This window comes from Balaenoptera physalus (assembly GCF_965194825.1).
Source record: "Balaenoptera physalus genome assembly, chromosome: 7".
Taxonomy (NCBI): Eukaryota; Metazoa; Chordata; class Mammalia; order Artiodactyla; family Balaenopteridae; genus Balaenoptera; species Balaenoptera physalus.
The window spans coordinates 1,624,829-1,640,787 of record NC_138886.1 but is presented as its reverse complement, the minus strand read 5'-3'; the positions used below and the strand labels follow the sequence as shown (position 1 = coordinate 1,640,787).

The 15,959-nt window shown below is 65.4% G+C and overlaps 1 protein-coding gene across 1 annotated transcript in view; it reads right to left on the bottom strand.

Moving 5' to 3' along the window:
• NACC2 (NACC family member 2) overlaps positions 1-6,109 on the bottom strand; it is a gene marked incomplete at its 5' end in the record, with an annotated part of 35,168 nt that extends 29,059 nt beyond the window's left edge. The window contains one exon of the mRNA XM_082469357.1: positions 5,224-6,109. Coding sequence (XP_082325483.1) covers positions 5,224-6,109 — 886 coding nt within the window. The remainder of the gene's footprint in view (positions 1-5,223) is intronic.
• Positions 6,110-15,959: the final 9,850 nt, after the last annotated feature.

Below are 15,959 nucleotides of genomic sequence, written 5' to 3'. Positions count from 1 at the left end.
AAAGACTCCGTTCTGTGTGATCCCACTTAAGGAAAAATGATAGTGATGGAAAGCAACGGGGGCTGCGGTGGTGGGATGGGGTGGGGAGGACGCGGGGAAACATCTGAGGGAAGTAAATTGTTGTGTATCTTGACCGTGGTACTTGACTGATTACAGTGGCCAAACTCATCACCTGTACACTTGAAACTGGCCCTTTTTATTGTGTGTCAACGCTTTAATAAATAAAAAAGAGGGGGAGAAAAAGGCAGGCCTGCCCACCCAGCACAGGCACGTCTCAAACTCATTCTGCTGACGAGACAGCCGGACCAGAGTGCAGACAGCCTGACTCTGTTTACGTGACGGACCAAAGTATCCAGAGGACAGAAAGCAGATCCGAGGCTGCCCACGGCTGGGGGTGGGGGAGGGGATGCCAGCAAAGGGGCGCAAGGGCCCCCAGGGTGACGGACACGTTCTCCATCTGACTGTGCTAATGGCACCACACCCAGATCTCAAATGGGTAGTTTCATACCCGTGTCACCGAGGTATGTAAGTTACACCTCAGTAAAACTGGTTTAGGAAGAAATCTCAGGGTGCTTGGGGGTGTGAGGGTTAAACGTGACATTGCATGGAAGCTGAGGCCAGGGAGCCAGGGGGGCCACTCCTGGAGGCCCTCAGGGATGAGCCCCAGATGGCGCCTGGGGTGCCCGGCCAGCCCTCAGGGCAGCCTCCGGGGTATACAGTGGGACAGACACGCTGGCGCTGGCACCTCCTTCGCCTGGCCTGAGCTGCCAGGATGCTGCCTTAAAAGAGCGGGACCCCCCCGAGCCTGGGCAGGCCGCCCCCACCTGGGCGCCACTGTAGCCAGGCCAGGGGTTGTGCTGGGCTCTAACGGTGCGGACGCTCCTGGGCCAGGGCAGGAGGCAGTGTGGGTGGCGGGCAGTGGGGCTTGCAGAACCCACGCTGACTGCTCCCTCTCTGTGGGACCCCCAAGCGACAGCTCGTGAGCTCTGAGCTGTGGGTGGGAGCAGCCGCCAACCAGGCTTCCCAGAGGCTCTGCTGGAGGGACGCCCTGCCGTGCGGGGGGGGAACGCTGCAGGCTAAGATGGGCCAGCAGCCGCGCTGACCTCACAGGCCATGCTGGGAAGGCCTGGCCCGGGGCAGGGCTCTATCCTCCCGCGTGCAGGAGCCATTCTGCGGCCCCTGCTCAGAGCGGCGGAACCCGGGAACAGACGTGCTGCCGCGTGCCAGGACCCCCTCCCGCGCACCACCAGGGTCCGTCCCGCGTCCAGGCGTGGGGACAGCGGGCAGACCCGGAGGGGAAGGGAGAGCAGGGCCACACAGGGCCACCAGCTCACCGGCCACACCGGCAGGGCACCCCGCGGCGGTCTCCTCCCGGGAAAGCGTGAAGGTGGAAGCTCGGGGCTGGTGCGTGAACACCTAGGTGGGCCTGTGGCTCAGAAGCCCATAGGGAACACATCCGCCTGCAGGATTCAACATCTGCCCAGTGAGGGGGTGGGCCTGGAGGCCAGAAGGTGGTCAGAACCGCAGAGAGCAGGGGAGGGGGCCCGGGTTGGCGTGGGAACCTCCCCCTCCATGCCCTCTGTTGGCTCATCCCCGCACCCCTCAGCCTCACTCCCGGGCCGAGGGGCAGCCTGCCCTGACGGTGGCCCCCCGCCACGATGAAACACCACGTCAGGGTCCAGTCTGTGTCTCTGTGTGTCCACAGCAGGTAATGGCAGGGACTACGCCCTTCCTGGCCACCACCGCTCGCAGCCTGTGGGTACAGATGTGCCCAAAGAGCGTGAACAAGTAGAGACCATGGAAGCGGACCCCTCACGGCGGAGTGCCCTCTGTGCCCTGCCCACCCCCGGAACCAACACCAACGCCCCCAGACCCGCGCTGCCTTGACGGGGCGGCCCCTCACTCCTGCTCCACTCCCGGCTAGAGGCTGATGTGCAGAAAGATGCCCACCGGCTCTGGGCCCTGCGGAGCTGCAGCAGGAGCTGCCCTGGGCCCCGGGGTGGGGGCTGAGCCCACTGCGATGTGGGGTGAGTCTGATCGGCCCCATCATGGTTAGGGCCTTCCCAGTGGCACCTCTCCTAACCTAACCAATTAGAAACCACCCAATATCCTCCAACAGGGAAGTGGATAAATCAACCATGGCATCTCCACTAACGGACGATGACACGGGACTTGGACAGAATGGAGGAACACACAGGACGGAAACGGGAAACCACGCGGGGGCTGCTGGGGGGAGGGATCAAGAGTCCATCCACTCATCTGTAATACTCAATTCCTCGATTTCCACAACAAGAAGCCCATCACGTGGGAGCTGCTAACAGGTCTTCACAGGGATGAGGGTGGGGACGGGGTCTCCAGTGCAGGGCTCTGCATCCTTCGCTTTCCTGCACACGGCGTGCTGGAGAGAAGACCCCTGAAGGTCACTCAGGCCACCCCCTCCCTTGGCAGGTGGGGAAACTGAAAGGAGAAGGGACTCCTGAGAACCCTCATGCGCCAGTTCACCTTAGAACATTCCAGATTCCACCAGCTCGAGAGCCCTGCCCAATCCTTGTCCAGGCCCTGGCACAGGGCACCTGGCTATTCGGCTGCCCATGGGGGGTGTGAGGATGCCCCCTGGCCAGACCAGGCCAACGCAGAGGGAGCCTGGGGTACGGGAAACCAGTGCCCAAGGAGCAGCCAGCCTTTGGGGACGGGCCCCTCTCTGCCTGCCCGGCCCCCACGGACCCTCCCCCCAACCCTCTTCCCAGCGCGCCCGGTGCCCAGTGATGCCAGCAACGTCACTGCCGATAACCTAGATTTTAACCAAGAAATCACACACCCCCTCCCTGCCCCACTTACGGGCTCAGGGAGGAGAAAACCCAGACCGGAGCCTCCCGAGTCCTGTTGGAGACAGGCTCCCAGGCCACCGCCCCCAGTCTCGCAGCTTCCCTCCACCCCGTCCCACCTCCAGAGCTGCCAGGGATGTGGGGTGCGGGGCTCACAGGCCTTGGCCGAGCCGTGTCCGGCCCCAGTAGGACGCAGCAGCTGGTCTCCGGCCCCAGTAGGACGCAGCAGCTGGTCTCAGTGCGGGAGGGGCTGGTGAGAAGGCCCAGTCCCAGTCAAGGCAGTGGGGCAGCTCGGTCTCCCAAGCCGCACCCCGGGCTGTCCATGGCCACCTCCCTTGGCTCCTTGGAAAATCCAAGGGCGCAGGTGGGCCACAACCGTCCGGGTGAGGAGAGGGTCCAGGCTCATGCAGCCAGAGGGGCAGGTGCCCTCAGGTGGGCTGCCGCCCTGCACCCACACGCAGCAATCCCAGCACCTGTGCCGTCTCTCACCGTCTCGGACACGCCAAGGCCCGAGGCCACGCTGGCGGGAAGGGGGCCGTACAGGGAGGACCCTGGGGCGACACCTGAACTAGGGTCCTCTCCTGGTTTGGCACTGCACCGCCAGGGACCACCGGTGGGCAGCCCCGCCCCTGGGCCCTCAGCAGATTCTGTCCTGACCCCTCCGCTGAGCCCCGTCCAGCTGCTGGCACTGGGGGGGCAGTCCTCAGGGGCTGCGGGGTTGGCCCTGAGCCCGTGTAGCCTGTTTTCCTGGGGAAGGGGCTTGGGAGCCACCCCAGCTCCCTCTGGCCCAGTCTGGGTGCCAGCGGATCTTTCGACCCCCTGGGGGCTGTCAGGGAGATGGCGGGGTCGGGCAGAGGAAACTGCACACAGGTGGTTCCCAGGGTCCCGGCCAGGCCTGACCCACACCAGAGCTTGCGGTTTCTCGGTGTCAGGAACACCAAGCCCCACCCCCTACCACTAACCGGAAAATACCCAGTCCAGACGGAGGTGGTCTGTGTGCTAGTATCCTGCACGAGTCATACAAACATGACAACACGCATTCAAATAAAGTCATGAGTTCTGGGAAAACCAAGGCCCAGAGCCCCTGGGGGGAGCTGCCCAGGGCAGTGCCTCCGCTGCAGCTCTGAGAGGGACGCTGAGGAGGGCCCACGCTGGCCAGACCAGAGACCGAAACCCAGCCGTCCAGTGCCACACGGGGACCGGCTGTCCCAACGGCCCGAGCTGGCCAGTGCACCAGGCATCCTCTGCTCCCGCCCCCCAGGACTGATGGACCAGTGCCCGCCTGGAGGGGGAGGAGCGGAAGGGGGAGGGAGAGGAGGGGCAGCGTCGGCCCCATCAGGGCGCAAGGACGTGGTGGGTCTCAGGGGCAGAAAGAGTCCCCAAACTGCCCTCTGGGGCCCCAGCTCTGGGATGCCACTTCCCACTGGCAGCATGCATCCGGGCCAGTTACTGGACACGGGCCCCGCATGCAAATCAGGACAGGCAGCGGGCCCAGGCACACAGCCAGTTTTCGGGGAACACAGAAGGCAAGGGGACACCTGACCTGGGGCCTCAACTACGGGACCCTTCACGCAGCAAATCCTGAACCATCTCTGGCGACTGTGATGCAGTTTACAGGCAACACCAGGCATCGCAAATCAGTGCGTGTTGGGTTTATAGATCCCAAGTGCAGGAGTCCCCCCCCAAAATAAGTTGAAGGGCAACACGTTCAGCTCAAGAGGCACTCTCTGGCCTGCCGCTTGGTGCTGGCCCCAGGGAGACGGCCGCGACTGGGAGGGGCCCAAGGGACTCTCTGGCCTCCCTGAGTCAGAGGAAAGGCAAAAGCACATGGGTGGGGAAAGGGCTGAGGTCAAAGGTAGCGAAGATGGGCCTGCTAGGGCAGGCACCTCAGTGACAGGGACACTGAGGCCTCAAGCAGGTGAGTGACCAGTCTGGGTCACACACCGCCCTGTGAGCCCTCAGGCAGGTCCCTGGTCCGCTGAGGCCCTCAGTCTCTTCATCGGTCCGGTGAAAGCCAGGGCTCCGTCCCACACGCTACGCTGCGGCTGAACTTTCCCGTGGCCTCTCATCTCACCCAGGATCGAGTTTAAAGTCCTTAGCTAAGGTCCTGCAAGACGGACCTGGGTCCTGCTCCTGCCTCGGGTGTCAGCTCCTGCCAGCTCGCCCGGTCTGGGCTGGGGACTGTCCCTGTACACCTGCAGCACAGTGGCCACCCCGAGCTGTGCCCCCGGGGTGCCCTGGCCCCCGGACGTGCCCGTCTTCCTGCCAGGCTGTGAGTGCCAGGGGGTAAGGCCAGGTTAGCCTCGGTGCCCACACAGGAGGTGCCCGGAGGCCCGCCCATGCCCGCAGGCAGGCGGCCGCGGTGGTGGCGTGGGGACAGGCCCCCAGCACGCGTTACCTGCATAGCTGCCCGTGGCCTTGATGTACACCTGGCCGTACTGCTCCTCCGCCATGGTGTCGTAGGCCTCGTCGTCCTCTTCGTCCTCCTCGTTGTGGTAGGAGGTGGGGCTGTCGGTGGTGGGCAGGCTGCTGGCCCCCGGGCTGGTCCGCTCCCCCTGGGAGTACTGCGCCTGCTGAATGCTGGGGATGAGGGTGGCCAGGCTGGGCACCCCATAGTAGGAGACCCGGGGCAGCTTGAGAGGGGCCGTGCCTGCCGCCACCGCGGGGCCCGTCGCCACCGTCGCGCCGTCCCGGGGCCCCGTCTCCAGCGGGCGCTTGGGGGCCAGGCCTGGGCCTGCGGCCAGCGGCAGCTCCATGGCTTCGTGCTTGACGCGGGTTAGCAGCGGGATGGGCACGGAGGGGGACACGACGTAGGGCGGCGCGGCGGTGACCGGCTGCAGCTGGTTGCAGGGGCTCTGGGGCTCGGAGCTGGCGTCCTCGATCATAGCGGTCTGCGAGTCGCAGTGGGGTGAGCTCACCTTGAACATGAGGTCCGTGCCGCGCTCCACGATGTGCTGGATCTGCAGGAAGCCGGCCGTGTACATGACCACGAGCTGCTCGCTGGCCGCCATGGTCAGCCTGCCCGTGTAGCAGAAGGACAGGATCTGCTGGAAGCAGGCGGGCGGCACCGTGCCCGGCAGCTCGAAGGCGCTCTTGCTGTTGCCGCTGAACAGGTCGCGGAAGTAGAGGCTGCTGGCGGCCAGGACGGCCCGATGGGCCTTGAAGGCCTGGCCCTTGACCACAATGGACACATCGCAGTAGAGGCCCAGCAGACGCTGCTCGTTGAGGCAGCCGAGCACGGTGTTCCCGAAGTTGGGGATCTCGATGTGCAGCATCTGCGACATGGCGGGTGGGGGCGGCAGGTGGGCCTCAGACTCTCAGTGCGGGAGCGGCCGAGCGGGGCACATCTGCGGGAGAGAGGGCGCAGGGCGCCGCGGTCAGGGCCAGGCTCCTGGACGTCCGGCGGCCCACCGGCAGGGCCAAGCCCCGCACCACCCCGCTCTGCCCCAGTGTCCGGGCCCCCCTCCAGGGCACCCCCAGACCCTCCAGCCGCAACGAGCCAGACAAGGTCTCGCCGCAGACCCGGCCAACGGTGGGACCCTGGCAGGGCCGTCAGTGCCGCCCAGGATGCTAGAAGCCCCAGCTGGGTTTCCATAGCCGGGGTGGGGGTGGCTGGCCCCCACGCCACCCTGGGATGCTCCCAGAGGCCACCCAGCAGAGCGCGTAAGCCCTCGGGTCCAGGAGACACCCTGTCCTGGCAGAAGACGAGAACAGGCCTGCAGGCGGCGGACAGACGGGAGGACGGGAGGACGGGAGGATGGGACGGGCGGTCCACCCACAGCACTGGAGGGGCGAAGGCGGCAGGCCCGCGTCCGCACAACTCTTCTCCCAGGAAAAAGTTAGCAGCAAAGGAGCCCCTTGCCGCCTGTCCCCTGGGAGGGGCCCGAACCCAGAGCGAGGGGCAGGGCACCGCGGTGTGTGTGGCGGGGGTCTCGTGGGGGGCGGTTTCTCGGAGGCTTTGGTTTCGGTTTGCTTTTCCCCTTTTCCCTAGAGCAGCCGTGCGGAGGGCCCGCCAGGGGGGGCATTCTGCCCCGCCGGCTGAGAAGCCGCCCCTTCGGCCCTCGGGAGAGGCGGGCAGGAGCGGTTGCCCAGGGAAGTGAGCGGAAGCTGGGAGAACTCAGCCTCTCCACCACCTCTGCTTGCCCTCCAGGCAAAGGAGACCTCGGGCCAGAGGGGCTCCGAGCCGCGCCCGGCTCCCCCAGCCCGAGCTGCCTCGGGGACCCGGCTGCCAGCCAGGAGTTGGGAGCCTGTCGCAGCCCCACCTGCGCGCCCTCCCGGCCCCCCAGCTCCCGACGCCAGCCGATCCCTGCTGGCTCGCTCCCAGCCCAGGTGACTAAAGGGGTCGTGGGGAGACAGGGGAGAGCCGAGCAAGGGATTGGCTGTTGTCGGATGCCGCCAGCCCGCAGGGTCTGGGGATGGGGCTCCCGGGCTGTGGATCTGGTGTCCGACTCAGAGAAGCGGGGCCGGGACGGACGGGCCGGAGAAGGCGCCGGCCCAACTCTGCGCAGTCGGCGCCCGTACAAAGGGCCGTTCGGTCCCGCGGGAGGAAAGTGCAGGCGGCCACAGAGGCGGCGGGCGGCCGGCGGAAGGAGGGCGGAGCGCCGGCCCGGCCGCCGACAGGAGTTGAGCAGGTGGGCGGCCGCTCGGGGGGAGGGCCCGCAGTGCCCCCGCTGCGGAGAAGTTGCCGGCCTGGCGGGTGGCACCGGCGGCAGGGGAGACCTACCTTTGGCCGCTGCCGCCGTGGCCCCGGCACTGCCCGCTCAGCCTGGCAGGGGCAGGCTCGCCCGCACGCCGGCCGCCCGCAGCCGCCAGCTGCTCCGGGAATGCAGCAAACGGAGCGGGAGCCCTTGGGGTGGGGAGGGCGAGAGGAGCTGCGGGGGGAGGGGGAGGAGGAGGAGGAGGGGGAGGAGGAGGATGGGGGGAGGAGGGGGACAGAGAGTCTCGGCTGGGCTGGGCCTCGGCTCAGCTGCACCCAGCCCGGCTCTCCGGGGCAGTGCACAGCATCTAAATGAAGAGGCCGGATGCAGACGGACATTCAGGCAGCTCTCGGGAATGAATAGCCGCCTTTGATTTGGGAGCCGAAGTAAATGCCAGCTCCCAGCCCCGGCTTTAAAAACAGTGGAGTGTTGGTGCCAGAGGAATGCAGGGCTCCGGGTGTTGGTACAAGACAGACTTTTGATGACTCACTGCAATGCAAACAAAGATGGCAGAAATACTGTACTGTACGTGGAGAGACGCTTCGTGGTGCCACGGCAACTGAGACAGCCTGGAAATTTATAGTGCAGTTTTGTATATGAATTACCCAGTAAACTGCCACCCTGCCATCCAGTACAGCCCGAGTGTCAAAGCATTTAAACTATGCCAAACAGTCTGCAGGGCTGGCAGAGCAGCCTAACTCCTGCAGGGCAGGCGGCGGGGTGTCGGGTGGGGGCCGGCGAGGGGGGCAGGGAGGCCAGGGGGTCGGGGCAGACAGGGCAGAAGCTGGGTGAGCAGGGGAGGAAAAGAAGGGAGATGAGAAAATGAGGCAGAAAGAGGTGAGAGCAAGGGGCCAGGGAGGAAGAGACCCAGCCCCCCTTCCCCCAGCGCCCTGCAGGCCCCAGTGCCCGCCTTCCCCCGTTCTTGGGGTCCCACAGCAGCAGGCCCAGCTAGTCTGGCCCCAAAACCCCAGGTATTCACCCTGTCCCCCAACTCCCCAGCCGGGGCAGCTCTCTTAAAGGAGTACAACTTTGTGATTACAACCGGGGGCCAAGCCCGTGGTGGCCATCAGCCAGGAGCCCCCGAAGGACCTGCCCTAGTCCCTGATGGACCTGCCCCGGAGAGGTGGCAGCAAAGGCACTGCCCCCAGGTTACCCGCGTGGCCGGGCCAGCGGTGCGGGGCCCACAGTGTCCGCCGTCTACTGAGCCTCTCCTGGGCAGGGGCGGCCGTGCTGTGTGCACTGCCTGTTTTGCTGCAGAGGATGGCACCTTGTTCCAGGCTCAAGCCCCCACCTGCTGGACCGCGTGGGCCCTGGGGCAAACCACTGGCCTGCCCAACCTCAGTTTCCCTGCTTGCCACCAACTGTGGCAGCCTGCAAGAAGGGGCAGGGTTGAGGAGAGTGGAGAGGGGCAGGGCTGAGAGTGGAGAGGGGCAGGGCTGAGAGTGGAGAGGGGCAGGGTTGAGGAGAGTGGAGAGGGGCAGGGTTGAGAGTGGAGAGGGGCAGGGCTGAGAGTGGAGAGGGCCAGGGGAGGTCTGTCTCCTGCAGCGCCCAGCATCGCCACCATCAGGTGATGTTGGGGCAAGGCGGGGGGGCGACAGGCAGCACCCCTCCCACCGTCCCTTCCGAGGCATCCGGAGAGAAAGAAAGAGCCATCTGGCGCCTCCCCATTCACACACCGTGGGCTCAGCTTCCAAGACCAGATAAAAAGCTGCTGAATGGAGAGAGGAAAGAAGTCCAGGTGTAGGGAAGCCGCCCAGTGAGCAGCGGCCAGCAGAGGCGGCTTGGTGCCTCCTGCATGGGGCTGCTGACAACTCGAGGGGTGATGGCAGTACAGGCCCGCACGTGCAGCGTTAACAGAAATGGTCCCCGCGCGGTGCTCTGGGGACCCGGGGGCTGTGCGGGGAGAGAGAGCGGGGCTTGGCTGGGCCTCCTCCTGCTCGAGGCCTATGTGGGGCGGCCACCATCTCAGCACCAGCCAGGTTTCACGTCCTGGCTTGGCCTCGGCCACCAGGTGACGGACCGAGGGCCCTTGCGCACCGCACTCTCGGGTCCACATGGACGCCCGGGTCTGCACACCTCCCCTCACCCCCACTGCGTAGCCTTGCCAGGCCCCCCAGACTGGGCTGTGCCATCCTGGTGGTCTCCCTTTCCTGGGGCCCCGGAGAAGCCCACTAGCCCCAAGATGAGCGACTGGGGCCTTGGGGGGCGGGGGGGGGTGCAGGCACAGCCTCGTGTGCCTGCCCAGCCACAAAGGGGGGCACACTGCGTACACATGGAGCCAATGTGGAGAAACAGAGGAACACTCAGAGGCCCAAGGACAGTGGGACCCGTGATGGGTAGGGAAGGGCAAGGGCCAACCCTGGCCTGGGTGCAGGACACCCAGCCTTCCACTGCCCTACACGAGCTCTCCCTTCCGCTGTGCTACACCCAGGCCCTCCCTGGGTGGAGAAGAGCTGCCACCGTCAGGCCCCTGCTTCACTGCCAGCTCTGCAGGGAAGTCCCCCAGGTGCCACACGGGAGCTTGCCGAGGCTGGGAAAGTCTGTCCGATGCCTGATGGCAGTTTCACCCAATGCTGGGCACAGCCAGGGAGGGCCGCAAGAGAGGAGCTGTGCGGCCCAGGGACACACAGCACAGTGGGGAGGGTCCCTTCACCCACCACCGGGAGCCTCCCAGAGAGTGAGGTGGGGCCTCCTGAGCCAGATGGGGGCTCTCGGGCCGTGAGAGGGGAGGGGGTGACCAAGCCTGGCTGGGGTGGGCGGAAGCGGCAAAGGTGCAGAGTGCACTGGCCCCCAGAGGGTCCCAACTGCCCAGGACTGGGCAGGCAGCAGCCAGGTTCTGAACTGAGGGCAGGGCACAGCGAGGTCTGTGGAGCCGACCCTTCCAAGGGCAGCTCCTGGGTTCCGCTGGGTACCACCCCCCACACCAGGCCCGGCGCCAGCCACCTCAAATGCAGGTCCTATGGCCTCCAGCAGAGGACTCCACGTCTGGGATGCCCGCCTGGGAGGGGGGTCACGTTCACCCTCCGATGGTGACCACAGGGTCGAGGCAGACGATGTTATTAGGAAAGCGCTCGGCTAGAGACTGGCACACGGCTAGAGACCGGCGCCCGCCTAGGCCCCGTCCGTGCTTCACGGGCCTGCCCCCCGGGGCTGCGGCCAGACCGTTCACCCAGAGAGGGGACCATCCTCCCCCTGGAAGGTGACGGGGCCGTCTGGCCCCGGGGATGGGGACAACCAGCCCTGTTGTTGCCGTGTCCTCAAGCCACCTGTGTGGGTGAGGCCGCCACCCCACAGCCAGCCCAGGACAGCCCGGCACGAGCTGGTTTCAGGTTGCTTTCTTAGAAGCCTCGGCCGGAGCGAGAACAAAGCTGAACTTTAGGAGAAAAGAATAAAATAAAGGCTTGGCTTACACACCCAGGGCTGTGAAAGCAGGACGTGCCGAGGGCCGATCCGTGGGCACTGGCCGGAGAGGAGAGGGGCCAGGGGCCTGAGCTGGCCTCCCCTGCCCAGCCCTACACGACCTCCTTCCCCTTCTGTGCCTCTGTTTCCCCACCCCCTGCTACCCAAGCAGCACCACCTCTTCTGTTTCCCACCACAGCAAGACTCCTGTGCCGTCCACTCACAGAAAGTCCTGAAGAGCCGGGAGGAACATCCGAGATCCTATCTTTGTTCATCCTGGCCATCCTCAAAGCCACTGCACCACGGAACCCTCCCCCTCATAACGCCCTTCAGAATGGAACCCGCTTTGGGACATAACAAAGCCAAAGTCCAGCCCCTGCATCTGTGCCAGCCTCAGGGAAGGCCCGTTCCACACAGACTCTAAGACCTCCCCAGGAACAAGTGGAGGGGGGGGTCTCTTCTCTGTGGACCCTCCCCTGGGGACAGCTGGGATTATGGGCTGTCCACCAGAATGCCTCCCAGCCTCCGGCGGGCCGCGCACCCACAGGTGGCCGAGAGAAGGATGTGGGGCTATGAGCCCCAAGAGGGGCAGACACGCGCGCACACAGGGGACCAGGGGGCGTCAGAGCCCAGCCTCCCCACGCCACCCCAGATCCTAAAGGGCCTGCTACGGCAGGGGCACGGCGCCGCGCAGGAACGCAGCGTCTAATTTCTGCAGGAGCACCACCAGAGAGGGAAAGGGAGGCGAGACAAATTAAATTAAATTAAATTATTTTGCAGGATTTAATTTTACCAATCTAATAAGCGGCCTGGACCTCGGCAAACGCACAGCCATTAAACACAGCCACCGCAGGGGAAGAAGGGGGCAGGTGTGCCAGGGAACATTCTGGCAGCAGAAAAAGGAGCCCCTCTCACCCCCAGCACCTAGCCCCCAGCCGGGGGCCCATCCCCGTGGCAGTCCCGCTGCCCGGCCGCCAAGCCCTGCCATCTCAGGACCTCGGGAGAAGCCGGCCGGGCAGCAAGGCCACCTCCTAAAAGGCAGGGCGCTCCGGAGTTGGGGCCAGGCCCCAGCGGCCACATCCCCCAGGGCCGTGTCCTGCAGGGAGGTGGGCAGGTTACTGAGTCAGCATGAACACACGTGGGCGCGTCGGGGCGTCAGGAATACCGCCCAGGCTGCCCCGCGGAGGCTCTCAGGAGAGCGTGGGCGGGGCGGGGTGTCACTCCGGACAGCAGCCATCAGAGCGACGGCCTTGCTTTCCAATCGCGGCGCACGCTCGTTACCAGGCTCTCTGGCACCCCCACCTGCAGCCCCCCGTGGATGCTCTGGCTCGGCTGTGAGCTCTGCTCCCCCGAGGGGCAAGGGGCAAGCGGCCTGGGGGCTGACCCTTCGGAGGTCCGGGCGGCTGTTTGAAGCAAGGCTGCCCGGCTCGGGCGTGCCAGGCCCCTTGAAAGCCGGGCGAGGCACCGGCCTGCTTGAGCCTCAGGTTTGCATGAAACTTTTAATACACCACAAAGCAGGGCTGGGCTGTCAGGGGGCCAGGCGGCTAATGGAAGGCCCCGGGCAGGGAACCAGGGCTCCAGGGTAGGGTCTCAGCTGCTCGGAGCCCCTCCCCACGGTCCCGACTTGTGTGCTCGCCTCCCAGCCCCACCCCCTCCAGGTGGGTGCAGACGAGGAGGCTGAGGTACCCAGAGGGTGAGCTTCCCGGCCAGTCACCACCCTGCCCAGCTGCCTGCTTTCAACACCCATGATCCCGGGCAACCGAGGTCATCAAGAGGGTGGGGACTGACCCTGCTGGACAGAGGGACGCTGAGGCCTGGACTTGCCCCGGGCCTCCAGGCCTCTGCTGCAGAGATGAGAACTCCACCTCGACCTCTGCGCCTGGCTGTCCTGGAGTCCCCCGTGCCCAGGGCAGGGGGCGCGCACAGGCCTTCGAAACCTCAGGGCCACACCTCCAGTACACCCCGCCCCTCGCAGCTCGCTGAGCCCCAGCCTGACAGGCAGAGGCAACAGGCCTCCTGTGTTCAGCCAGGCACCTGGGCAGCCTCTACCCAGACCACAGCCTGGACCGGCATGAGGCATGGAAGCCGGTTTTAACTGCACTAACAAATGTTTGCCTAGAAGCTTTTTTTTTTCAACCAGAGAAGGGCAGCCTGCCAGAATCTGCAAATTCAAAAACGTGCTTATCAGTCCGTCCCCTGCCGCCCCAAGGAGAGAGCCACAGACGCAGGGCTGGTCCTCAGAGAGACGGAGCACATACCTAAGTTCCCCGCCGGCCCTCCAGACAGCACCCCCAGCCCCCCGAGGGCCCAGGGCACTGGGTGCGGCACCCACAGCCAGGCCCTATCAGCCCCACTGGCCGCAGGACCACGGGGGCTGGGCGGGGGCTGGGTGGACGCCCTCCCAGCTGGGACAGCGGGCCCTGCGTCACACAGCACGTGGCCCATGCGGTGGGCTCTGAAGAGGGTCCAGCCTAGGGGTCTGGGTGGCCCAGCTCATCCCATGTGCGGGGGGGACAATGCAGCTGGGGCTCCTTCCGACATGCCACCGCCTACCAGGCATGACTGCCTGCCACCAACACGCCAGCCTCTGACCCTCTGCTCAGATATTTCGTGCGGAGAGGGGGTCGGGAGCCAAACAAACAGGGCGTGAACCTCAAGAAAGAGCAGCGGCCGGCCCAGAGGGAGGGCAGTGGCCCCCATGAGCCCACCCGCCCACCCTGCACCCACCAAGTCCATGGACCAGCCATCAAATGGTTCCAGAAGGCTTGAGAAGAATTAAGCAGTGTTTTGAACAGAGCCGACAATCTCTCTCACCCGTATTTGTAACTTAAATACCGTAAGCTTGAAGAGTGTGCCCCTCGGGAATCATTTAGTAACTTAAAAAGCCAGATACGCGCCGGCAGACAGCACCCTACTCCTCCCTCGTAGGCTGAAGCTGGGTCTCCCCCCCACCCCGCACCCAGGCTGGGGGCACTCGGGGGCCGGCACTGAGAGCAGGGGCTGCCGGGGCTGGGCAGCTGGGCCCCTGGAGCCAGACTCGCCCCCCTTGGCCTTACAGCACCTTGCTGTCCCCTCCGAGGGCTGACGGGGGTACCGGGCGGCAGGTGGAGGGGGCACGTGCCAGGCCCGGGCCGGTCACCCAACTCATTAACGACAGCGCCTCTGCACGCACTCCCATCTTTAATATTCACAGCTCTGCTCATCTGCATATCATGCCATAAATAGTCGAGGTAAGACACAAAGCTCCCCTGCATTTCTAATTATGCTTAAAAATCTAATGTAAATCAGACCGACACAGAAATACTAAATCAGCTGCTGGGGTGAGGGGGGGGCAAACAGGCTGAGACGGGGTCACGGCGCACCAGCCCCCACCTCCACGCTCCCGCCAAGGTGGCTGCTGGCGGGCGCTGGCCCAGGCCCCCCCCCAACCCCGGCCTGGCGCTGGGTGGCGGTGCCCCAGGCCACTCCCTAGCCAGCCTCACCCCCGGCGGCCCTAAAGAAAGAGACAAGCGTGGGGCAGGGGATACGCCCGCGGCACCTCAGGGACCCCGCCGCTCCTCCCCTGGGGCCGGCCAGCCTGTCCCACCTTCTCCCGAGGGGCTCCCACCACGCCTCCTTACCCTCCCCACTGGGGGACACTCAGCCACCCACCCCACCCAGGGGCCCAGTTCCTGGGCTCCCCTGCATCCACATTTAATCAGCTCTCCAGAAGGATCTGAGTCCACAGCAGAGGAGAATCAGAGCAGATGTGCCCCCCAGCCCCAGGCAGTGCCCGACTCTGGGGATGGAATTTGGCAGGCAGGAGGCACAGCCAGAGCACCAAGCCACTGAAGGGCGTGGGGACAGGACTGGACGTGACAGTGGGCCCCCTGACCCCCGAGGGGGCTCCAGCCCTGCACGAGCAGGAGAGGCCCACGTGGGCCTCAGCTCTGCCCTCGGGGCCCAGTCCCCCTGTCTGCGGGGAGACACAGCGTAGGGGCTACAGAACTGAAGGCTCCGGGCAACTCAGAGCCCAACACAGCACCAGTCCCCACGGGTGGGCACCAGAGGGGCATCCGGGGCCCTGGTGGGCGGCACTGACACCAGGTCTCAGGGTCCCTGGGGGCTGAGGTGCAGCTGGGGCACTGAGGGCACCTGGGGGCACAGCTGCTGCCCAGGAGGTGCAGAGCCAACAACAGGTGACCCGGCCCGCGTCAGAGCACACGTCTGTCTCCCTTCCTTCAAACAGACCCCAGCACCCCCGGCCCCCACGTTCCCGGGCAGCCCCGAGCACCAGCGCTCAGCACACACCCTGCCCAGCCCTGGTCCCGAGCCCCCCAAACGCAGCCTGGAGTCGGGGCCCCTGGGCTGGTGCACCTCTGCCTGTCCTGGGGTGCAGAGGCGGGGCCCCCAGAGGGACCCGCAGGAGACACAGGCCCGAGTGACACGGGGGTTACCCCACTCTGCCTTTACAGAGAGACGCAGAGATGCCTGCTGCCCGCATCTGCCTGGCATCACGCCCAGACCTATTTTTAAGCCCATTTACTAGAAATCCCACAAATTAAAGGAAATACGGATAATGCAGTAAGAATCCTGGGGGCCAAATAAAAGCTACACATAATTGTTCTCGTGCTCCAGCGTGAGAATCTCAACCACAAAACCAGATCTCCCCGAAGCACCCCGCGACGCGGACGCGTCCTGGGTGAGGAGGGAAGTCCAGCGCGCAGGCTGAGGCCGACAGCAGGGCCATAAAAGGCAGTTACCGATATGAAAAATAAAGACCATAAATACAAACACCCGACTTTACAGCCGGGGAATGCCGATCACCGGCAGCTTCTGACAGCATGTTGGGTGGCATGCTCTTTCCTAGAGGTGGGTCCAGGCTGGGGGCAGGACCCCCCTCTCCCCCTCCCGTGGAGGCAGCTCCTCTGCGGGGCAGGCTGGGGGGCACCAGGCAGGGACCGGGGGACCGGGGGCCTCCCTCCCAGCACCTGGCCACGGCCACAGCTCTGTCGTTTCCCTGCCTCCCCCCGAGTTTCATGTGGTTCCCAAGACAAGC